The sequence below is a fragment of the Trachinotus anak genome, unplaced genomic scaffold, assembly GCF_046630095.1.
Source record: "Trachinotus anak isolate AG129_WGS33_773 ecotype Australia unplaced genomic scaffold, CSIRO_AGI_Tana_v1 ptg000032l, whole genome shotgun sequence".
In the NCBI taxonomy this organism is placed as follows: domain Eukaryota; kingdom Metazoa; phylum Chordata; class Actinopteri; order Carangiformes; family Carangidae; genus Trachinotus; species Trachinotus anak.
This window is the reverse complement of record NW_027273883.1, coordinates 20,290,062-20,313,652: the sequence shown is the minus strand read 5'-3', so window position 1 is coordinate 20,313,652 and position 23,591 is coordinate 20,290,062. Positions and strand designations below refer to the sequence as shown.

Sequence of the window (23,591 nt, the reverse complement as noted above, 5' to 3'; positions counted from 1 at the left end):
AAACCACTTTACCACAGACAGACAACCCTTCCTGAAAGTCTTGGGGATGATTTAAATTTAGGAAAATCTCATGTCTTTATATTTTTATGTTTTTATAAGTGGCATCTCATGTGGCAAAATAGTTTTTTTTCTTACAGTCTACCACTGTATGTTAGATATTTATGCGGTAAGAAAACAATCATGCATTAAATTGTTTTGTGATATACATAAAACCTGTATCACAGAGTTAAGCCTTATGTCTGTTTATTTATTAAATAGATAAGCATAACCACAGCATATTCATGCACATTTCATATTAATTTCATTCAGTTTTTTGTTTATTCATCAAAATGTAGTGAGTTGATTGTAAACAAATGTTAAAATCCCCTCTGACTTCAGTAGCATCTTATCTAATACCATCACAGCTGTTCACATTTGCAAAGTTATTAATACTCCCTGATTGTGTTTTTCAGTCATGAAACAGCATCTGTATTTACTGTAATCTGCGTCTGTGAGTAAATGTGTCCCCTTCTTATAGGTGTGAGTATGGGTTTCATAATGGTTTCATGATGGTTTCATAATGGTTTCTCAACACAGAGAAAGTGTTTTTGCTGTAGAGTTTCTAATATTATATCTATTTTATTTCTGCAAAGACTGTGTGTGTGTGTGTGTGTGTGTGTGTGTGTGTGTGTGTGTGTGTGTGTGTGTGTGTGTGTGTGTACTCTTAAACAGTTACAAGGTGCTTTACAGTGCTCTGTAATAAACCAAATGATAGCTAAACCCAGGATGATATACATTACTTGCAGGAAATGACATAAGATGAGCAATTACTCAGACTTGAAAAGCTTCTCAAGAACTACACCGGATATTAACAGTTTTCACAGACTGCTCAACTCACCTTCATGGAGATCCCCTTTGATGTGAATTTACCAACATGAAATGACTAATCCAGCATCTAATATTTTAAGTTTGGGCTAATTATTGCGTCCCTAAAATGGTCCTTAAAAACAAATACTAAGCTAATCTCAGTTATGTTTGCTAGAATATTAACATAACTCTTCTATCATTGTTGAATTCTGCACATAGAAATGTCTGTACTCTTGTCCTGCACAGCTTTTAGTGTAACATTTTGGTTTAATTTGATGTTTGAATTTATATTGGTTAATTTCCAGACTGATGAATAATCTGCAGTATCTATTTATTTCAAGGTCCTATATTGTATCTTTTTTTTTATCATAAAGCAGGTCTATGTTTACATCAAAACCAGAGGTATCAAAGCACAGTCCACAGAGAAATGTACATATCCCACATTCAGAAGCCTTGAAATCAGCTGTCAGGACTTCCCTGAATTTGTGATGTCACAACAAAGGAGTCACTGCTCTAAGCCATGCCCCAAGCTTGGTCCACCCGGACCCACTATAGAGCCTTGCAGGATTTGGTTCTCTGAGTGTTTACCTGAAATCTGCTTTATTTTTTATTGAATTACTCACAAAACATTCAGCCAATCAGATGAGAGGCTCAGAGCCTCTCTTCTGGTTGGCTGATTGTTGTTGCTAGAGCTCCAGACATAAGCCTGAGAGAGGTGTAAAACTACACTGAAATTATTTTTGGTATGTAATATATCTTCTAAAACACTGGAAAAGGGACCTTTAACAAACAGGGGTACTGAATTGTTGTATTTACAGTATAACTATGGTCTCCTGAAAAGACTCTGTGCAGAGCTGAAACTCACCTAAATGACCCAGGTTGAACTTTGTGATAACACACTTTCTTAATTGGTTTTACTCAAACATACAATACCTTTGATAAGCATTTATGAGTTTAAACTTAGAACAAGCACTACAACCTGCTCGCAACCTCTGCTGAGTGAAAGTCTGCATGTAGTCCAGAAATAGGTCACTGCCATTGACCTCTGATTTGGACTGAATTCATGCCAGTGTGCCGTACGTGAAATACATGGGCTGGCAGCAGGACTGAATGAGCTGGAAGCTCTGACTTTTAACTTTAAGTGTAAAATCAAATTAGGGTGAATGAACTTTGTTATAAACATTTTTACATGTCTTACCGGAAAAATGAGCAATGCCATTTTACAAATTTACAAAAGTCATGAATTAAAAAAAAAAGACAAACACAAAGTCGATTATCAGTTTCAGACAGGGAAAAAAAGTGGTCTCCTGTGTGAAAGTCTATCGACCCCTTCCTAATCCTAATGTGGATTTTCTTGCACCATACACTATGATGCCTGGCTTCGTCCTTTGCTCCCATATTTGCTACGGATACTAGAAGTTGACAAACAATGCAATGTAACTTTGAGTCATAATAAGCTGTTTGCACAGACAATCTCTGGTGTCATTTTTTACAGGCCAGTCTCTGCCATTTGTACGCATGACAATACAGAAGACGACATATGAAGCTAAAATGGACAACAAAGCCTGAACTACCCCGAAAATTTTTTAACCTTCAGAACTGTCCCAAAACAGAAACTTTTTTGGGGTGTTATAAAACGCCCATAATGTGGTTCCTCCAGTGGAAATGCAGGAAGAGGAACCTGGAGACTCAAATGGTACCTTTTTACTGGGTAAAGTTCCTGCAGTGGAAGTGCATCTGTTTACTATCAGATTTAAGTCCCCTTGAGTACTTTTTCCAATTCCCTGCCCACTGCCCTTTCCATACATCCACAACTGCACTCCTGATGACCTTTTATGACGCTGTTGTGGCATTAGCCATTTTCTACATTGTGGTCTGCTGGGGCAGCAGCATCTCTACGACTGACAAAAAAGACCGATCAGACTTATTAAGAAGGCCGGCTCTGTCTTGTGATGCCCCAGCAGACCCAGTGGAGGTAGTGGGTAAAAGAATGATGGATGAGCAGGAAACTCTGACTGCACTGAGCAGCTCCTTCAGCAACAGGCTGTGTGAAGGAGAGACACTGCAGGTCTTCTCTTCCTGCTGTTGTCAGACTGTATAACAAATAGTGCACCCAGTAGACCACACACACCATAACTGACAAACTCACCTTGTGCAAAAATCTATTGTACATACTATATTACTATTATCATTTATTATTTATCTTTTTTAAATGTTTCATATTTGATATTGCATTGATTTTGTATATTTTTTTGGATTGTCATCTTATCTTATCTTATCTTATCTTGATTTGTCATGGAGACCTCAATCAGGCAACACTCATTGGTTGAGATAGAAATAAATGTTACACATTACTCATTCATTGATTTTTTTATCTCTGCTTCTGCTGCACTGACTGACTATCTACCTAAGCTTTATGTGACAATGTAAACTTATGCAATATCTTATTTCACTGGGCCATTTATTTATATAAAGACCTATCTAGTTTTATGGCAGTTCACTACATAAAATACTGCAGAGCTACAGCACAATGGACAGGGGCCATGACACTGGTGTTGGTTGTTCCTGTGTAAACCTCAGTCTGGTCTGAAGTGCAGAAGTGACGGTGGTTGAGTTGGCTGAGAGTCAGGTTGGTATTGGCAGATCACCAGAGTCAGTTAAACTGACATTTTGACAAGGTACAGCATACTTTTTAAAACCTTGATTTTCATACAGACAGCTGTCAGACTTATAAGCTCAAAGGTGAGTTTTATTGGTCTTGCTGTGACAGCTCCTGGAGACAGATAAAGCTCGCTACAAATTTGTTATAAAACACTGAAAATTAAGAGTGCTGTGACGCTACAGCTGTAACCTGTCTGTATATTCATGCATGCATTATGCTGATGGAAGAGCCAGTCATTGATCCCTTGTCTAAGCAAACTATATTAACCAACAATTTAAACATCCTGAAAATAAGTCGCATAAGCTATTTGTTTAGTTAAAATTTTGAGCTGTAGGCAGATCTAAATAAAAACTTAAAGGATCAAAGACTGCCAGGGCTTAACAAAACTTTCTATGTAAATCTGTTAGCAAACAAATAACCCAACAACCCAATAAAGGTGAAAACATAAATGCCATGGTGGAGAAAATCACGTACATTCCATGGTAAACCCCAGTTTTATCTTGTACCCACTCAATTTCCCCTGAACCAAGACCGCAGTCTGAGAGGAAGTCCCACTACGGCTTCTTTTTGAACATGTCAGAAAGTGCTCACTTGTGCTCTTTCTTAACCTCTGTGTCCCACGCTGATTCTTGTCCTGTTAGTGGGTCAATGGAAACCTCACTGTCTCTGAAACATCACTGATTAACCCTTACTGACACAGCAGACAGAGCGCTATTTCACCGTCGTCAGGCCTAAATTTGTCCTTTACTACCTGCTGCTATACACATTGCATCAGTGTGTTACTAAATGGCATTTAAAGTTAAATGTCTCTGGGAACAGACTGCTAGCTAAGCAGTTTGGTTACAGCTGGGACAGAGAGGAGGGTTAGACAATAAAAATCTGTCCCATTTACAGTGCAGCCATGTAGGTTTACGAGCTGCATGTACTGTAAGCTTACAATTTGCATTGAAACAGTATATTCTTTTCTGTATATACTACATATTCTATTCCCAAGCAAACACACACACACACACACACACACACACTGAGTATGAAAGCAGTGCTGTATCCAGTCTAAACCAGTTCTGTGAGCTTTGGGATTTGGCTTCTCAGCATGCAGACAAAAAAAGAACAAAAACATAATTGCATTAACCTGCTTTTGTGCGTTAATACTTCTCTACAACCTGCCATTGGGAAAATTTGTATGACTAATCACAACCAAACAAAGAGAGGAAACCCACTAAAGGAGGTGGGCAAACACACAAGTTAGAGCCATCCAAGACTCAGGGACAGCTTGAGTCATACTTAAACCTTAATGTGGTTTACTACAAGTCTATATCTCAAAACTGACCTTTTTACACTAAAGCCAAAGGCACCAGTTTGCTGGAGAGATGGGGATGAAAATAGCTTTTTACACTTTGCACTCTACAACTTCAGTTAAATGTACAATGGTAAGTTTGAAATCAAGGCCAACAGATATCTACCTGAAGCTTTAGTTTTTGCTTATTAGCACAATGTATAATCACACTGAAAAATAGCAACGAATAATATCCTGAGGGAAGAGACTGATTAAACCTGACTATATTGTTTTGGTTGATCCATCTAAATCATCTTAGTAAAGGTTACAGTTTTGTATAATATAGATATTCACATGTAAAACTGATACTGGAACTGGACACCCAAACTGATACACTTTCACCTGTAACCTTTTTGTGAACTGTGGCCATGCTCTCTGAATTGATTGACAAATGTTCAGTCCTGTTTCATTATCATTTAGACACGTACACTGTTGACTTGCATGAACAATGAGAGGATACCTTACACATAACTATATAGTCATAAACAGAAATCTAGCCAGGCATGGCCTGGTAACACACACTCACACACATCCTGTGCTTACACACATGCATACACTTCGTGGATTTTAGCAATAACCTCAAATGGACTTTTGGATGGTGAAAAATCAATGCCCCTGCAAGGTTCAACTTTTGGTCATGTTACTTTAAATGAACTCTGCACGGCTTCAGTTTAACTTCATAATGATCCCAGAAACACGCAAGTTATTGTAGATTTACTATAATAAAAAAAAAACCTACTATTATCGTTGATTTACATGCATTAACCATGCTGTAGAAAGATATGGTGGTACATACTATAATAAGAAACAAAGCTAAATGCATTCATTGTGCTTTTCAATCAGGACATTACTGAATGTTATAAAGATACATTTTGTGATTATTATACCAATCTGATTTATTTTGTTATAAAAATTGATAACATCCATGTTTACTTGCCAGTGGTCTTCTTCTTCACTGCCTTTGTGGGCACATTGCTCCACTTCTTTGCCTGTTACCAACTGTTTATCAGTTAGTCTGTGTATCACCTCACACACGTAGTCAAAAACTCAATCAGGTACCTTTAAGTGTTTTCACTTGAGCCCTTTGACTAATGCTAATGCTAATAATCCATTCACTTTATTTATTTATAAATTTTTTTCATAAGAGATTGAGTGCAATGTTCCATTGGTAAAAAGTGAGTTTGTGCTCCGTCAAGTAACAGTCAGTGGGTGTGAACGTCAACCACAGAGAGAAACAAAAGTGCTGTACTGTTCCTCTGGTTTCTCTGCAAAACGCTCCAAGGAAACCACAGAGGTGGTAAACAAGTTGTCTACCCTCAAAGTGAAGACTAGAACCTTGACGTCAGTAATGCTGTATCATGTTGTCAAATTGTACAACTGACTTGCCTCCCGTGTTGTGCGGTACTTATTTCTATCCCCTACAACACTAAAATGCATTCAACAACCACATACAATGAATCATTTAAACAAATGACATGCTCCGTTTAAACTGGGTGTTTCTGCTTTCACAGACTGATCTAATAAAGATACATATATATGATAAAATATTGAGTTAGATGTGTATACTAAACGCCACTTTTGGACTTGAGTATTACATAATGTAGCCGTGTGTTTTCTACAATTACTTGTAGTACTGCAATTGCCAGTTTCTTGAATGCTATGTTATAAATCTTCAGTGACAAAATGTTAAAGATTACTTTGTTAACAAAGTGTTGTTAAATATCATCTTATGTTAAATGTCTGTAGTGAGAGGATGGCCTTGCAGAAGTACAGAGGGACCCAAGGGGCATCTTACCACACTAAAACGCACTAAAACAATAAGTCTTTGGATTTATCTACCAGTTAAGTCACCCTGGCTATAGATGTCTAAAGAGCCGCCATGCTCTTTCGGCTTGTTTATGCATAACTGTCAGCATCACAGAGACACACTTACTGGAAACACCGGGTTTCAGAGTAGACCAACATGCGGCTACAAGTTGTCAAAACATAAAATGAACTGACATTTTAGAGTCCAAAACCAAAACGCCTGCAGGTGTAAATAAGACATAAATATATGTCATCCTGCAGAGCGATGCCAATTTACATGCATGTGTGCCTGTGTGCCTGCATGCCTGATTGCTGACTCCCTGTCCATGGGTATATGTGTGTGTACTGAACCCAGAGAATTGAGCATACCAGTTCATGGAAGTTTTTCCCATGCCGGTTTGGAAGCCTGCGTGAATGGGGCGGAAAGGATTTACAAGAATTGGGAGAGAGGTTAAGCAATAATGGCTCTGGATACTGATGCCACAACTTACTGCCAAGAAAGTGTGTTTGTGTGTGTGTGTGTGTGTGTGTGTGTGTGTGTGTGTGTGTGTGTATGGGTGTGAGTGTGTGTGTGTAACAGCCCCTGAGGCAAGACCTAAACATTAAATGATTGTCTGTTCAGATTCATACTGAAACTTATTGATTCATTTAGTTTTCTTGAACCCACTCATTTGCAGTTACAGTGGAATGAGTTTGCTATATCATTTAAATGATTCACTTTGTCTCACTATCCTGCCTTGGACAGAGAAGTCTCAAAAGATTGAAGATGGTTTGTGTGAAAGTTGAGTCTAAATCTCAGTGAAGTCTGCTTCAAAATGTAGTTATGTAACGTGTAATTTCAGTTACATCAGTACAGATAAATGATGGCATGGTGGTCTGAGTATGGTTGCAGATAAACTGTGGCACACTTCACAGTTATGAGTTCAACCCATTTTGACGCCTGTGTTTCATCTTTCCTTTCATTTCACCGCTGTGCAAAGAGTAACAACAATCACACATATGAATTAATGCAATACCCTCTGTGATTTACATATGCAGACACTGTCGTCTATGATGACAGAATAGAAAAGAGGATAGATTATTTGTCTCACATTTAAAGGGAAACGGTAATTTCTACATTCTACATAATAAAAAATCTCAGCTGTGATTCTTCTGCACACTGCATGTGTCTGCACTCATGTGTGGGACTGACATGTACACATGCATCAGGTGTGAGTATGGGAGCATGCACATATGCATACATACATGTATATGTCTTTTTAAGTATGTATATCCATATATCTGTGTGCCTGTGTGTTTACCTATCGATCATGCCTGTGTGTCAGACTGGACACTGTCTCAAATTGATCTATTTCTATTTCTCTTGTGTAAGAACATTGTAGCTGACTGTTGACCCCAGAGTGTCCCTATTGTAATTTCCTGACCTGATATCGGAGCATGAACAAACCTGTGTTTGAGCACTGGAACCATTATCATAAGCAATTTTGTAACTTAACTGGATGCAGTCCTGTCACTGCAGCTGTAATTTTTCTAACTTTAAAGAAGCTGTTTTACTTACCATTCTGAGTTTGTATAAAATCCTACATGATGGGGAACACATTATTACATGCTGAGGTAGCAAGAAGAGCAAAGAAAGATCTAGTCATAAAAGTGAAGATATTTGGAAATAAAACCCTTAAAGCAGCTCACAAACAGGATTACTGCTGCAACAGCTCAGCATGTTCAGATGTTACAGAAGCATTGAGAAGTCTTTTTTATTCCTGTTTACCCAGTAATCCCAATGACCACAGACAGAATAAACAAACAACTCTGTGATTCAGTTTGAGCATTACTTTAGTGAGATAACAGCCTACACTGGAAACTGATCAAGTCTCAACGGTTAGTATTGAACACTGATGATTTATAAATGGTCAACACTCCAATCAGGGTCTGCTGATTTGATTAAATCTTGATAATAAGGCTTGAGCGTGGAACCAATCCTTAAAGAGAGGAGACTGTTAAGATAAAGGCCTCAAATGATAAATGCAGGCAGATAACTGTCCGTGTCATTGTGTGTAATCAAATCTGCAATCGGAAAATCTAAACTAAACAATAAATCCAAAAACAATATGTCTATACTACAGTATACACCCTGAGCACAAAGTAATGAATCAAACAGATCTGCTAAACCATGTGTCATTGACAGCTCCTGGATTGCACAACCCCAAACACTCCCAAACTTAACGTCCTTGAGCAACTTCTGTTTAAGGCTGGTTGTCTCTTCTCCCTCCTGTTTTTCAAGAGAAAACTGAGAGAAACGGTCTGCAGGAGAAGGAATAAACAGTAGAAAAAGTGAGAGACAGAAATAAATGAAACCAGATGCGATGACACAAGTATCCAGAACTTTTACTTAATTTAATTAAAGGGGGAAATACCAGAGTGTAAAATGCTCCTTTGCAAGTGAATGCCCTGAAAAATCACATTGAAATGAAAGCTTGATATTTTGGGATATACACCATTTTGTTTTCTTGATTAGACTTAATTAGACTTTATAGAGTCTGTTGATTTATACCACTCAGATGTCTATTTGATAAAATACAACTGGAGCCTGCAGTTTGTTTAGTTTAGCTTAGCATAAAGTCTAAAAACAGGGGGGACAGCTAGTCTGGCTCAGTCCAAACATGACAAAATCCACCTATCAGCACCTCTACAACTATTTAATTAACACATCTATGTCTCATTTGTTAAAGTAAATTCAATTAAAGTATCAAAAGTATTAGTGCTCATTATTCAGAATGGACCCTGTCACTCTAATATTATCACACAATGTTTTTACTGACACATTTATATGTAATGGGCATTTCAATGTTGTATCTGGTTGAGGTGAGATTTCAATTACTTATATGCTGATTATAGGTTTGTTTTTTTTTAATCATAATGTGCAAAGTAAGCATGACTTTAGCTGTAAGATGAATGGAGTAAAAAGGATGTTTATTCAATATTGCTCCTTGATGTAGTGGAGTCACAGAAAACTGGGACACCCCAGTAAAGTACAAGTACCTCCAAGTTCACTGAAATGGAAATGTAATTAATTTACTTCTCGTCACTGAAGGGATGGCAAGAGAGAAACACAGACAAGAAGACACAATGAAAAGACAATCAAACGGACAGACATGGAGGCCTTTATCTTTTTGTCAAGCCACCTCATTCTGTCAGCGATCTACAGCCTTGACACAGTAACTGTCTGAATTCCAGCCAAACTTAAGGACAGGGACCGAGAGCAGGTCAAGTTAATATGTTACCAGCTTTGGCTTTCAGGCACCATTATGAAACTCTCATGTGAATACGTGCAGGCTATGTAGAGCTGCCTGGGGAGAAAGGGAGGGTTTATGGTTAAAGGAGCTTATCTCAGCAATTGATCCACAGGTATAAAATGCTGCTGATGGCTGAGACTCAGAGTGGACATGCTGCTGCAGCACTGAACCTCCAAACCATCTACTCTGTCCTCCCTACAATTTCAACACCTTCATTTTCAGTCAGCCATGGGAGTTGCCTACAGCGTTGGAGAGTAAGTGAAATGCATCATCAAGACAGCTTTAAACAGTGTTATGCTGGGTCCTGAGTATGGTGGAATTATCTGGAGTTATTTAGCTGCAAGAGAATATAAGATTGGAATCTTATATTCTCTTGCAGCTAAATAATTATCGTTAGGACTGTTTAATTCCTCCAGTCCTCTAAATTTTTTGAAATCAAATGGGAAACAAACCTTTTTGAAAGTCAGATGAAAGTGATTAGCGTTCTTGGTGAACTGTATTTATCATTACATAGGTGCAGGGACAGCTTAAGGGTGTTAGTCCGTCATTTAATAGTAGAAGGCAAATTAATACATGGAGGCCAAACAGATGTGTGTTTGACAGGAACAGAGAGAGCTAGTGAGGGAACAAAAAGACTTGAGACTTGATTTAAGTCAGACATCCCAAAATTCAAAGTAGGTTTATACCATACATTCTTATACAGCTGCTTTCATTTACTTTAAATTAAAGAGGCATGCAAATACACATGTGCAAACAGGGTTTTCTCATTTCGAATTGTTCTCAGAGATCCTCAGTCCATCCGGTTCAATTCTTAAAACATTCAAAGCATCCGTCGTTCTCCTGTTATTCATGTTGAGTCATGTTTCCACAGCTATCAGAGTATTGTGAACTGGCATTTCTTCAACTTACAGTTTGTTTGTGAGTGGGGCCAACTGTCAGTTATGCTTTAAGATTGCAGCAACACTGCATGTTGACTATAAGTCAAAGGATGATTTACTATATTCCAGTTAAGATGGTGTTTTGCTTCTCTGCTTTTCTTTGTTTTTTTAGTACATTATGTCAACTGTAAATTTGTAGTGGTGTTTGATGGTGAAAGTCCTTTCCATATTAAAAGTTATTCCTTTTAGCCATAGCAGGCCATATCAATAAACACTCTATTAAGATACAATGTATGATGCTAATTTGCACTTTCTCCCTTTGTCCACGCAGGGTCGACCACCTCTACACCTTCTTCGTGCAGTGGTCACCAGACATCTACACTAAAGGCAACAAGAAGCACCGCCAGCCCCGCCTCCTCATTAGAGAGAAGCACCAGAATCGCTATCTGGTCGTGGAGAAGAACGAGGTGGCTGTGATCAACAAACTCCTCAGCAACCCTGTCAACCCCACTGCTAAGAACTGGGAGGTAAGGAGTGTACTAACACACACACACACACACACACACACACACACACACACACGTGTGATTAGAGATGAAACAAAATCCCTCTGTGGCTCTTTAACTGCAGCTTATCATCACCAGGGATTTTGGGACCCATGAAAAGATACCACATTGGGCCCCGCCACCACAGTCCAAACCGACTTTGAAATTATAACACTGCACATACAGTGGAATTCACTACTTGATGCAAAACTCATACCCTCTACAAGACCACGTTTTGCAGCTTAAATGTAATGTTAACGGTAAAAGTCTCTAAACATTGACACATAATTTACAATCAAAATTGGTATACCTTAAATATACATTAACCTCTTCCATTAAAATAAAATAACATTATCATAAATAATATATAAAACAAAAGAAAAAAAAAAAACAGCAGCAGCACCTGTGATAGTGGACATGGAGAGCAAAAGGGAAATGGCAATTGAAAGGTCTGATGGTGGCCAGGAAAGACGTGATCATTATGTAGGAAACATAATTTCAGGAAGTTCCAGTGTTTGTCCAACATGTGGAATACGGCTAAGTTATTAGAAAGGGGTTGAGGGTGGGGAGCGAGGTCAAGTATTCGCGAGTTACAGTAAATGAGTGCTAGGTCCCTGGCTGTGGTCCCAGAAGTTCCGGGATGTCCCACTGCCTCTATATATGGACATCCTTTCACTAACCCCCTCCCTGCACCACGGAGCCGCGCTTCTTTCTCCTGTTTCATGAGAAAAGAAACCGCGCAGTGTCAGAGCTAACCAATGGCAAGCCTTTCCCTTTCAAGTTTCCAACCAATGACATTTCAGACACGGAAAGTGAAAGTAACTTGCCGGGTACAAAACGATGGATGCAACTGGGTGTAATCTGAGCTCAGAGATTGTCACAGAAATCGGGAGATATGAAGCTGCTGCCAGAAAATATCAAAGTACTCTACTTTGCCAGTGATTGTGTGGAGCCGTATGTGGAGGTAAGATCCCTGCAGCATGTAGCCATGTACTGCATTTATGGGGTAAAAGATGTTCTTACCTGCTGGCTTATTATAAACAGTGTAACTAGGAGCCCAGTTGAAGTGATGCTGTGTTAAACCCGCACCTTGTGCAGGAGCGGAGGAGCAGTTTGACGGTTTCCTGACCGGCTTGGTGAATTGTGTGTCCTCCTGCAGATTATCAGAGTGAAAGACTCCAAACGCCGCCTGAGTCTGTGCAGCTCAGAGGACTCAGAGGCGGAGGAGCCTGAGTACCAGGAGGAAGGTGAGGATGCCCTCCCCGTCCTCAGCGACCACAGCCAGCTGCTGGACGACCACCACCTGGAGCGAGTAAGTCCCGCCCTCACTCAGCATCACTGCTTCTTCACAGCAAGTTTTGCCCAGGTGAATTGTTTTTACAGCTGACACCCTCTGATTAACAAATCCTTTTCCAACAGCTCGCTGCTCACATGCCACCAAGGACTCAGGGCTATCCATGGCAGCTGGTCTACAGCACCGCCATCCATGGGAGCAGCCTAAAGACACTGTATAGGAATATGGCTGGTCTGGACAGTCCTGTTCTGCTGGTTATCAAAGACATGCACAAGAAGGTTTGCATCTTCTGTCTTTAACACGAAAAGCAAAAAAAAAAAATGAAAATTAATAAATGAAATAAAATATCATGACATATAAAAAAAACAATATAATTCAAAATGATACATTGATGGTATATCTGTAGGGACTCCTTTCATAACCTGTTGCCTTGGTCTTTTCAGGTGTTCGGGGCTTTTTCTTCACATCCATTCAGAGTCAGTAAATACTGCTATGGCACCGGAGAAACCTTCCTGTTCAGCTTCAACCCTGACTTTCAGGTAAGAGTTGAATTGATCATTCTTTAGTTACTGATAGTGTGTCTACCAGTAGGTCTGACAACAGGTGTGTTTTTATTATAAGAAAAGACTTGTCTCATTCACAGTAAATTTTGCAAAAACTGCATTGAATTTCTCTGGTTCAGGAATCTAAACACAGAAAAGTTCAGAAAGGGATAAAAAATAGATTCTTGTTATGTAAGATTTCACATATTTAGACAATCATCCATTGGGTATTAGTTTGTAATGTCTTGTATTTGGCTTATTTCCAGGCGTACAGGTGGAGCGGGGAGAACTCCTACTTTGTGAGCGGCAACTTGGAATCTCTGCAAATTGGTGGAGGAAAGTAAGTAATACAGTTACTGAAATATACTTCCTCAACAAAGGCAACCGGGACACCTGTCAGTCATAAAGTAATAAAAAGACCATAAAGTAATAACGTCACCTGCTGCCTATGAGACATTACAGATTACAATGCCAGTTATCTGCAAGAAAAGATCTGATGTTAAACTTTTTTCTTTGTCTATAGGGGTGGCTTCGCTCTGTGGCTGGATGCCGATCTGTACCATGGTGCAAGTTTCTCCTGTCCCACCTTCCACAACGCGCCTCTCTCCACACAGCAAGACTTTATTGTACAAGACCTCGAGGTCTGGACTGTGCAGAACTGAGCGAGAACACCTGAAAAGGCGAGATAAAAACAAAGCAGACTCCAAAGTATTGTCTGGAGTTACAGAACTTCAAGACTTCAAGGAGTACATGTAGTTTAGCCACTACTGTACAAAACCTGGTAGTGCAGATGCTACTGTATCATCTGTGTACCTGGCTGAGATTAGCCAACACACAGTATGAAGCCTGTTCTAATGGTTCTTGGGCTGGACTTTCTGTTTACACTGGTTTGATCTATGCCTGTTAAAGAGAAGTGGGTAGATGAAATCCTGTGATCCATGGTCCTGCTGCTTTAAACTACTGGCTATTCATCTGTAGCCCCATGCCAAGCCCAGTAAGTAACTGGCATCTGAAGCTTTAAGCCCTCCGTGCCCCCGTTTGGTTATTGAGAGCATTATAATACAAAGTTCGAAGTAACACTGTGGGATAAAAAGTTTGTAACAACTTAAAGCACATTCAGGTTTTAAGGAAATGTGTTTTTTTATTTTCTGTCTAACAACCACACCTGTTTGTGAAAATTTACTTATAAACTGTAAGAAGACAAAACAGTTACATATTTAATTTATGGTAAAACACTGTAACATGATAGGACCCATGATGCCCTATCTGGACTCTGATTGTACCTCTCAGTTTTTTACTAACTTGAGGTCTGGTTTGAATGTTCTGCACCAGCAGATGAAGGTCTTACAACTCAGGTTCAAAAATAAAAGTACAGAGTTGCACTATATACAACATATTATGTGTGATGTGTGCCATTTGTGTAGGAAGGGACTTAGGCCTTTGACTGTCACCTCTGTTTTTTGAAAGTGGAACACCTGCCATCCTATTCGCATAGATGGAAAATATTTTAAGGAAATAAATCTTATTACTATCTATATATTTAAATGTTTTTTTAAGAAAATGTTCCTGTGTGTCTGTTTTACGTTTCCTTTTGTGCAAATCAGTCTGTTAGGCAGTGCTGGCACTGCCAATGTTTTTGTGGAACCACATTAAATTTTTGTCTGTCCAGGTGACACTGAATAAAGCAGTCATATTTTATTATAACCCTTCACCTATAAACATCCCATTTTTCATTGAGGAGAAAAGATACTCTGAACTCCAAATAATGAAATAGAAGTGCACTATAAACATGAAATCTAAAATTTTAGCACTGACGTAACTATACTTGTGCTACAATATGATCAATAAGTACATCCAGAATGATCACAGGCATATATTAAGATAAATAGAACAACTAACAAGTCACTTTTCCTGTTAAACATTCACACAAAAAGATTGAGCAATAGAGCAGACTCCCAGACAATAGGCCGCTGCACCTGTAGGAACTTAGAAAATACTGTCTAACCATCCATCAAAGACAGATTGCAAGACCACAAGCTCACAGGACGCCATACTTGGAAATGATACTGTCCAGTGGCCTGCATGTCAGCAACAAACAGTCTGAATACAAATACTGAAACGAACCAAATCACTAAAAACAAAAAACATAACACCGGTGCTTTAAGTTTCATGTTACTGTTCATTTGTTCCATATAGTGATTGCCAGTGGCAGAAATTGATATCTGTCGTGACATCTGCGTCTGCTTGTTGCCTAGAAGGTCTCACACACAGAGGTTGTGGAAGGATCCATCTAATAGCTCACAACTAATATGATTAGCAGGTTAAAGTCAATCACACCGTGGATTGCTTCCAAATAAAGCACATTTCATTCATAATATTGTGAATATAGGCCAATAGTTTCACATAGGCTACACGTTATTTTTCTGGGTTTTGTGGAATCCTTAAAACTAATACAAAACAAATCTGCACACTAAGGTGAATTGGTTCAGTCTTGACTCTTGGTTGACGGTGTGTTGATGAAGAGCAATATGGTGATAATTTGATTCTCAGTGTGTTATTCTATTTGTGTGACGAAGGATTTGTGCAATTTATAAATTTCAGTCACACACAGTCACACACCTTCACATCTATTGGCAAATTCAGGGCTTCAAGCAAGAGTCTCTGACAATTCTTGTCAGAAAGTCACATGGCTCAGTTAAAAGTAGAGATGCACTGGTTGTGTTTTTCAGATCTTGATCTCCTGTTATTATCAATTCAATTCAATTCAATTTTATTTGTATAGCGCCAAATCATAATATACATTATCTCAAGGCACTTTACAGGGTAAGGTCAAGACATTTATCTGACATTTGTATTTGGTTGACGTGAATTAAAACGGAAAAAGGTTCAAAACCACAGTGAGTGATGCAAGAAAATGAGTTCTCCAGCAGGTACATTACTGTGGGAGGGGATTTTTTTCCTTTGTGTCTTGGGGTTTATGGTCTCATATCCTTTCCATGGAAAGGCCACAATCATTACACTGAAACATAAACCTTAACAATAACCTTGTTACATTCCACATTACATTATTTATATTTTTCTATCCTCCATGCTGTTATCCGAATCTTCATCGTCACTATTGTTTTATCTGCTTACTTTAAAGCTTTACTTAAAATCTGCCTTTGCCAAATAAAATTCACTCACTCTCCCCTTTTTTATAACTAATTACATTCCCCCCATAAGTGAATTTTATTTGTTTCCGTGTAAAATGTTTATTTGCTGTCCTGCTCCTCAATCTCTGTGGAACTAAGCTCTGGATCCTCCCTCCTCGTGTGATTTCTTGGATCTGAGAACCTGCAGCCAAGTAGCCTGGCCTATTAGCCTATTAGTTCACACTTCTCCCTTTCTCTCTCTCTCTGCCACATTCCGTTGCCTGCCTGTATATATGTGTGTTAAGACCTATATTTGTCAATAAGTTAACTATGGCTCTCTGGTGACCTTGTTAAAGATTTATTTAGAGACTTTTGGTTTGTTGAATTTCAGTTAGCCTTCTGGTTTTAATTTGAGTACTGCTCATATGATTTTACCTTTCAGTTTTAAATCTTGACATGAAGTTCTGCAGGGGAGAGCTGCTATTTTGGTTTCATCCCTTTTTCTCCTGTTTCTGAGTGTGATATGTAGATTAGTATTGTAACTTCTTGTGTAAGTATTGTGGCATTTGTGTCTGCTTAGGGTTGTAATGTTTGTTGGTTTGGTCTGAGCTCTCCCTGAAGTTAAATGTATGCTTCACCTACTGGCAATGAACGTTTGAAAAACCGAACAACTCCTTCATTTCCTCATCTAGTTTTATGTTGGTCCGCTTTCCCCTAGACCAGTTTGGGTCATAACACTCACACACAGTCGTGGGATTGGCTGATCTTGTTTCCCAAATCTAAATCTTTGTTGGAGTTGGGTTTAAATGTGGGTCCTTTTTGCTATAAGGCAACAGTCCTATCCACAGAGCCGTAAGCTGTCACGACAACATGTGAATTTTGAATTGAAAAATTGAAAAACACATATGCTATACACGTAATGTACATGGTAATGAGGGACTTGATGTCACCATGACGCACTGCTGAATCCAGATAAGAATCGTTATGCCAGAGGTGGGAGGATAAAAATGAGATAAGGATTTTGAAAGATTTGTGACACAGTTGGTTATCCAACAACATATATGCAACATACACATGTACACTTTTAGTCATGTGGCAAAGGCTTTTATCCAAAGCCACTTAAAAGTGAAGGACATCAGTAAGCTTCAGTGGGAAACTTTGGTATCAAGTATCAAGTACAATATCTATTTAATGTGTACAACGTGTTGAACCATGTCGCTCTCTGGTGGCAGCTTTCCCCCTTACACTATCAATCAGGATCGACAATCTTTCCGCTTTCCCTTGCGAGCTCGATGACCTCCGGGATCGACTGAGCCGGTCTCCCTGGTCTCACTCACCTTTGACAGTTCGTCGGACAACAATGGCTGCGGTCGAGGCTACTCAACCTGCGCCGGGCGTTGATATTTCCAAAACCAGCAGCCTGCCAGCTGAAGGATATGACAAGAAATGTATTTTCTGCAAGATTGTAAACAATGAAATGGGCACGGAGCTTCTTCACTGTGTGAGAACAATGTAACAGCTGAATAACGTTAGCGCCCTTAGCTAGCCAGCGTTAGCCTGCTCTTTTTTGTAAACACCTGTGTTCAGACGCATCGCGACAAATATATTCCACAAATACTGGCTCTGTGAAGATGTTGCTGATGTTTCGTTTTCGTTTTATCTATGTAAAGTAACCGTGCAGTAATTTAACTATCGCTTTTTTATATAGTGCCGTACTTGTAGTTATTTTTATCTATTGTGTTGTCTTGGAAAGTGTGCCCAGTTTTTCCCCGTCACACACACACACACACACACACACACACACACACACACACACACACACAATAGGGCTATTGCATGTATGTATATTGTGTTCAGTCCGTTCAGGCATTTGCTAGCTTGTTCTTGTTTTATATAGCCCAGATTTGCCAAACTTATTTTTCACACTAACCACCCTAAATAAAGTCAGCCACATGTGTTGTAATGGAGATCCAGCTTGGAAACCACAGCTGTAGGAGAGACAATAAAAAGCTGGGAAAGAGCCTACAGTTAATATGTTAATTTCACTGATGAATAACAAAAGGGAGGCTAATATGAAGTAAACAACATGGTCTGTGTCCTTTCACCCTCCCAGTCTGGAAGCTCAGCAATTTATTTGTGTTTGCTGACTTACTCTTTTATGTCTGCTGCAGGATGAAGAGATCTCATGTTTCAGAGACATCAAACCTGGGGCTCCCCACCATTACTTGGTCGTCCCAACCAGACATGTTGGGAACTGTAAATCTCTAAGCAAAGAACATGTGCCTTTGGGTAAGGTTTAAACATCAAGCCTTATAATTGATGCTTGTGGAAGTGTTTTCTCAACTTAATGTCTCTGTTTTCACTGACAACTCATTGCTTGTATCTTGAGTTATATTCAGCAGCTGAATAAAATATAGTTGCAGAATAAAAAAAAAAAGCTCTTTGTTTAAAAAAAAAAAGTCTTATTTTAAATGGCAAATTGTTTATAAAGGGTGAAATGTTTTTGTTATCATATCCAGTGAAGCGGATGGTGGAGACAGGGAAGGAGATCCTCCAGAAAAACAATATAACAGATCTCAGTGATGTCAGGTGAGCTACATTCAGTGGTACATTTTGTAGTTTGCAGCTCTTGTAAGTGGCTCATGAAAGTAAATGTGACAATATGTCTACTATAAGGGGAACACCCCAACATTTTTAGGGGAGCAGCTTTTGTTATTTGATGAAATTAACCTCAGGTCAAAGGTCACTTCATGTTTCTATTTACAAATAGTAACTGGCACATTATTTTGAGGTGAATTGTCCCTTAAGTATAACAGTCTATCAGACTATTATTTATCAGTACTAATAACCCCACACTGTGTCTAGATAGAAGAGCAAGCAAACAAACAAGCTTCATACTGATAATCAATATTGATCAGCACACATCATCACAGTATCTACATTGATTTAATTTAAACTATGAACTGTATTGACCAAGTCAGCAGTAGTATTAATCTGATAGAAACTGTAATAGATAATCCTCTGAACTTGTTGTGTAATTGTTACTGACTAACTCATTATTTAGCTTCAGGAACATACTTGTTGCTTTGTTGATGTAACTTCTACTTGATGCAACTTAAACTGCGTAAACATCCTCACTGTAGAGCTTTTACAACTTGTCATATCTTAAAACAGTGAGCCTGTGTGCACAACAGCTTTTACTTTGTCTGCAGGTTTGGTTTCCATTGGCCCCCTTTCTGTTCTGTTACACATCTACACCTTCATGTTCTGGCACCTGCCAGTCAAATGGGTTTCATGTCCCGCCTCTTCTACAGAATCAATTCCTACTGGTTTATCACGGTAAGCCCCCTTTTCATATTTGTATTGTGTTATTATGTATAATTTGAGGGTTTGTAACAATAAATCAACTCCCTCTCAATCTTAAGTTTGTGACTCATCAGGCTGTTGTGTAAGCAAAAGAGGTTTCACTTACTATGTGAAAACTGAAGTACACAGAATGGTTTTTTTTTAAGTATCAGTATCAGTATCAGTTGCAGGCACCATGGTTGAAAGTGTAGAGACCATTGACCTAATGACTTCTTATCTGGTGAATGATCAGCCACATTGTTTTTACTGTTCCTGCACATTTTTTTCTCTCACTGTGAAGTTAGCGGATGTTTAGTCTTCTACACAAGATTTGAAAGTATTCATGTGTGCTTAGATAATATGGTGGTGGTTTTTTTGGCTTAGACTTCATATGACAGATAAATCCAGGCTCTGCCACCTGCTGCATGAGGAATTTACTGTGTAAACGCTTTATTATAATAACTTACTGGAGGACAGATCTAGTCAACACATGAAACTCATATTTCATTTTGCAGTTATTTTAGCAACACCAACCCTGCGGTGCCACCACAAATTTGTTTTTTAAGATTAAATTTAAGATTAGACAGTTCTGCGGTCAGTCAACTTCTGTCCACATTTATTGATTTTTTGCAGGCAGACCAGCTGATTGAGCTCCTCAACTCTAAAGGAGAGACCAACTGATCACATGAATGCAGCTCTTGCAGTACTTGGCTGTGATGCAGTGACTGAAACATCCACCTTCTTGTTGATCTCATTTTGGATGGAACACACTCACATTAAGCTGCTGTCTGTTTGACCACAGCAAATGACATTTGTATTTCTATGATTTTTGTAACAAACGACCACTTAAGTTTTTAGTTTTATGAAAACTCTTCAGACTTGGAGGCCAAGTAAATATTGAATGAAGCCAAATCTTGTTTTTCTTGCTGCTTTAGACTTTTTTGAAGTTTTTTTTAATATGATTTTACAGAAGATGTGAGTAAAATCTCCATTAATCCACCATAACAAACAATGTAGTCAATGTAGTGGAAGACATTCTGTTGAATATAACAATAGATGTCACCGAGGTGACTTGTATCATTTTCAATATCAATGCACAGATAGAAAAAGTATTCATAAACAGGTTTACTGTCATGCAGAGCTGCCTTAGTACTTTTGCAGATCATGTACAAACTGAAATGTGTTTAAAACTTTAAGAAAGACACATTTTAATAATTCATATTTTGAGATAACATATTAGACAGATGTTTATACCACATTCTCAGCTATGTTGAGTGACCTTTTTTCTGATGGATGAAAGCACTGAGTGACATCTTCATTAACAAGGTTCCTATACAGTGGAAGCAACTGAGTGATCCTCTGACGCTGACAGTAAAGTTCGGTACACTTGATGATCTCAACCAGCACTGAAACACAACAGGGTTTTCGCTCATTTCAGGTTTGATTTGGTGTAATATCTGAAGACTGTATTAAGATATATAATATATAATATGAACTACATGGATGGTGCATGAAGTGAATACTTCTGATATTATACTATACTGTACTATACTATGCTGTATTAATGGAATGTAAAGAAATCATGCTGTATGTACTGAACAAATGTATGCACTTTCAGAAATGTTAATTTATCATAAATAATATATTGCTGCTTCTCAGTATGCTTTTCTCAGATATGTGGATGTCTCAGTATGTTTCTGATGTAGTGAATATAAAGTCCTAATAATAATATCAGTTCACAATCTCTCTTGCTCTCTCTCTCCCGTTCATGAAACTACACCATCAGTTCACAAAGGTTCACAAAGCACTACCAGTAACAGAATAACAAACAGAGCACTGTGTCTTTTATTTCTTTAATTTTTTTATTATAGGACCATAAGCAACATTTGCTTATTTATCATATTCCATGTTTAGAAAGCGAATTTATTTGCATGGCTATTACTGCAGTGCCAGTAGCAGCAGCAGATATTATGGCATCTATCAGTCAGTGTAGAGTTGTACATCAGTCTTAGTGTGGCTCAGGTATTCAGAGTCTCAAACTATAAGGTTACCTAAATTACAAGCGCACTTGTAATAAATGCATCCTCTGAAGCACCCAGGCCAAGTGTGGGATCAGGTTCATCCTATAGCACCATATTGTCTGTCACAGGTGGCCTCATGTTCTCTTTGGCTTTGGTTCACTCTCATTAACCACTCTGACTTCATTTCAGCTATCCACTCCTCCACTTTCCCCACATTGAAAAGCTGTTCACTTTTCCCATTCTTATTTAGAACAGGTGTAGTTTAACAACAGGTAAAATAATGTAAATACATGAAAATTAAGGGAAAAAGTTGTTAAGTTTCAAATTATGACCAATAACCATGGTTTTATTCCCCTTGACATTAGATTTGAATGTTTTTGACTTCTGCATGTATCTGCACTCAGTAGCTCTTATGTTTGTTGCTTGACGAGAAAATGCACCTGTATGCCTAATGTGCATTCCTCAGGGAAGTGGCTTGAATTATCAGTCACTGAGGTTTTTAGTTGTGTTAGCAAGAAAAAGATATTTTCTAAATAGACGTGTTTTTACATGACTACAGCGAGTTCTGCCATGAAGCAGCTCTTTACCTGCAACTGCAGATGCAACGTGAATCAAGGCATCGACACTAATCCAAGTGTGTGGTCACTGTAACAGAGTGATAACTACATGGTCATCCTTCCCCTGCCACAGCATCTCCCCCTCGAAGTTAACCAGCCTCTGCTTCCTCGCTCGTAGAAGAATCCCCACCAGTTTATTGGAGATCGTCACATAGTGCTCAAACAGTTTCCCAAATTCTACAGTGATCACTTTCCCATCGCCGCTGCTTCCACCCTCATCACTGTTTCTTGTCTCTCCGATGTTCCTTATCACCTCACACAGCTCCTGGACCTCTCTGCTGATATGAGTGTGAGCATCCTTCCCCCGCTGTTCCGTCATGGAGCCCTGCAGGGGCCTCCCATAGTCATCCTGCCCCCTCTGAGGGACCACCACACTGGGCCTGGTGTCGTGACTGAAGGGATTGTGCTTCTGGTACTCCTGGTGCTCGTCAGACCACTTCTGCCAGTTCTCCTTTAAGCCTTTCACAGAAACAATGCACACTGCTGTGTCGTCACTGAACTGAGAGGCAGCTGGGGCGTCTTCTTCACTTTCCATGATGGTGGTACTCTGGCTGTTTGTCCCCATCACTGACTCTGTTGAGGAGAAGATTACGAAACTGTGATTGGTCATTTGTACTTACAGGAATATAATGTTGTGCTCACTGAATAATAACCTTTTCCTGTTTTTCTTGCTGTGTTATTTAAAAAAAGCATCTACCTAAAATCATCTGAATCATCTTTGGATAACAAACTTGACATTAATCACCTGATCATTGTTGTCATGCTGTGTATTTGAGGTGTTTTAGTTTTAGAGTTTAGTGATGGTTAGCAGTTGTACAGTAGCCCACAAGCTGAACAACAAATTCAAATTTATGAAAACTAAAGAATAAAGGAAAATATTATAATATGTATAAAAACAGTATTACTTCATCATAAAAATGTGTGTGCATCTTGCTTTGTAAAGTGGCCTATGTCGATACAGCCTCTCAGAGATTTGGATCAAACTTGATTCAACTCACATGTCACACACTGACTCGATCCTCACTTCCCCTGCAGTTCACTGTACTTCATTGTAGCCAAAGTGCAAAAACAATCCTGTTGTTACACTGTAACTATGTAATATAACTTAACACTACTGCAGGAGTGCTGACAGTAGCAAGAGTGTGGATGGCCGTTTGTCCCCAACGAGGCAAAACCACTGTGATGGATATCTGTGTCGGCCAATGGCTGTTATAGAAGATCCTGCCAGCCAATCACTGATCAGGGAGAGTGGAGGGTGATGACAAGGTGCCTCTG

The 23,591-nt window shown here is 38.9% G+C and overlaps 3 protein-coding genes across 4 annotated transcripts; 2 read left to right on the top strand and 1 right to left on the bottom strand.

Annotated features, from left to right (window-relative positions):
- Positions 1–10,045: 10,045 nt before the first annotated feature.
- On the top strand, positions 10,046–14,875 carry ncoa7a (nuclear receptor coactivator 7a). 2 transcript variants are annotated; one of them, XM_071470073.1, is made up of 7 exons: positions 10,046–10,197; positions 11,153–11,348; positions 12,526–12,678; positions 12,786–12,938; positions 13,104–13,199; positions 13,469–13,542; positions 13,726–14,875. In XM_071470073.1, the coding sequence occupies exons 1-7, from the start codon at positions 10,172–10,174 to the stop codon at positions 13,862–13,864; spliced, it is 837 nt and encodes a 278-aa protein (XP_071326174.1). In that variant the 5' UTR covers positions 10,046–10,171; the 3' UTR covers positions 13,865–14,875. The 2 variants fall into 2 exon arrangements, with proteins under 2 accessions (XP_071326174.1, XP_071326175.1); XM_071470074.1 differs by lacking the exons at positions 10,046–10,197; positions 11,153–11,348 and adding an exon at positions 12,173–12,330.
- Positions 14,876–17,654: 2,779 nt separating this feature from the next.
- Positions 17,655–21,339, top strand: hint3 (histidine triad nucleotide binding protein 3). Its single transcript, XM_071470172.1, has 5 exons — positions 17,655–17,834; positions 18,505–18,622; positions 18,853–18,922; positions 19,546–19,672; positions 20,312–21,339. Exons 1-5 carry the CDS (start codon positions 17,694–17,696, stop codon positions 20,357–20,359), a joined length of 504 nt encoding a protein of 167 aa, XP_071326273.1. The 5' UTR covers positions 17,655–17,693; the 3' UTR covers positions 20,360–21,339.
- Positions 21,340–21,521: 182 nt separating this feature from the next.
- LOC139613490 (actin-binding Rho-activating protein) lies at positions 21,522–23,485 on the bottom strand. Its single transcript, XM_071470171.1, has 2 exons — positions 23,315–23,485; positions 21,522–22,889 (listed from the first exon to the last, which is right to left on the bottom strand). Exon 2 carries the CDS (start codon positions 22,879–22,881, stop codon positions 22,342–22,344), a length of 540 nt encoding a protein of 179 aa, XP_071326272.1. The 5' UTR covers positions 22,882–22,889; positions 23,315–23,485; the 3' UTR covers positions 21,522–22,341.
- Positions 23,486–23,591: the final 106 nt, after the last annotated feature.

Excerpts from the sequence above, each read along its gene's own strand:
- hint3 (XM_071470172.1), top strand. The coding sequence starts at position 17,694 with ATGGCTGCGGTCGAGGCTACTCAACCTGCGCCGGGCGTTGATATTTCC. Across the intron at positions 18,623-18,852 it reads CAAAGAACATGTGCCTTTGG|TGAAGCGGATGGTGGAGACA; the intron begins GTAAGGTTTAAA and ends TATCATATCCAG. Across the intron at positions 19,673-20,311 it reads ATTCCTACTGGTTTATCACG|GCAGACCAGCTGATTGAGCT; the intron begins GTAAGCCCCCTT and ends GATTTTTTGCAG.
- ncoa7a (XM_071470073.1), top strand. The coding sequence starts at position 10,172 with ATGGGAGTTGCCTACAGCGTTGGAGA. Across the intron at positions 12,679-12,785 it reads ACGACCACCACCTGGAGCGA|CTCGCTGCTCACATGCCACC; the intron begins GTAAGTCCCGCC and ends CTTTTCCAACAG. Across the intron at positions 13,543-13,725 it reads CTGCAAATTGGTGGAGGAAA|GGGTGGCTTCGCTCTGTGGC; the intron begins GTAAGTAATACA and ends CTTTGTCTATAG.
- LOC139613490 (XM_071470171.1), bottom strand. The coding sequence starts at position 22,881 with ATGGGGACAAACAGCCAGAGTACCACCATCATGGAAAGTGAAGAAGAC.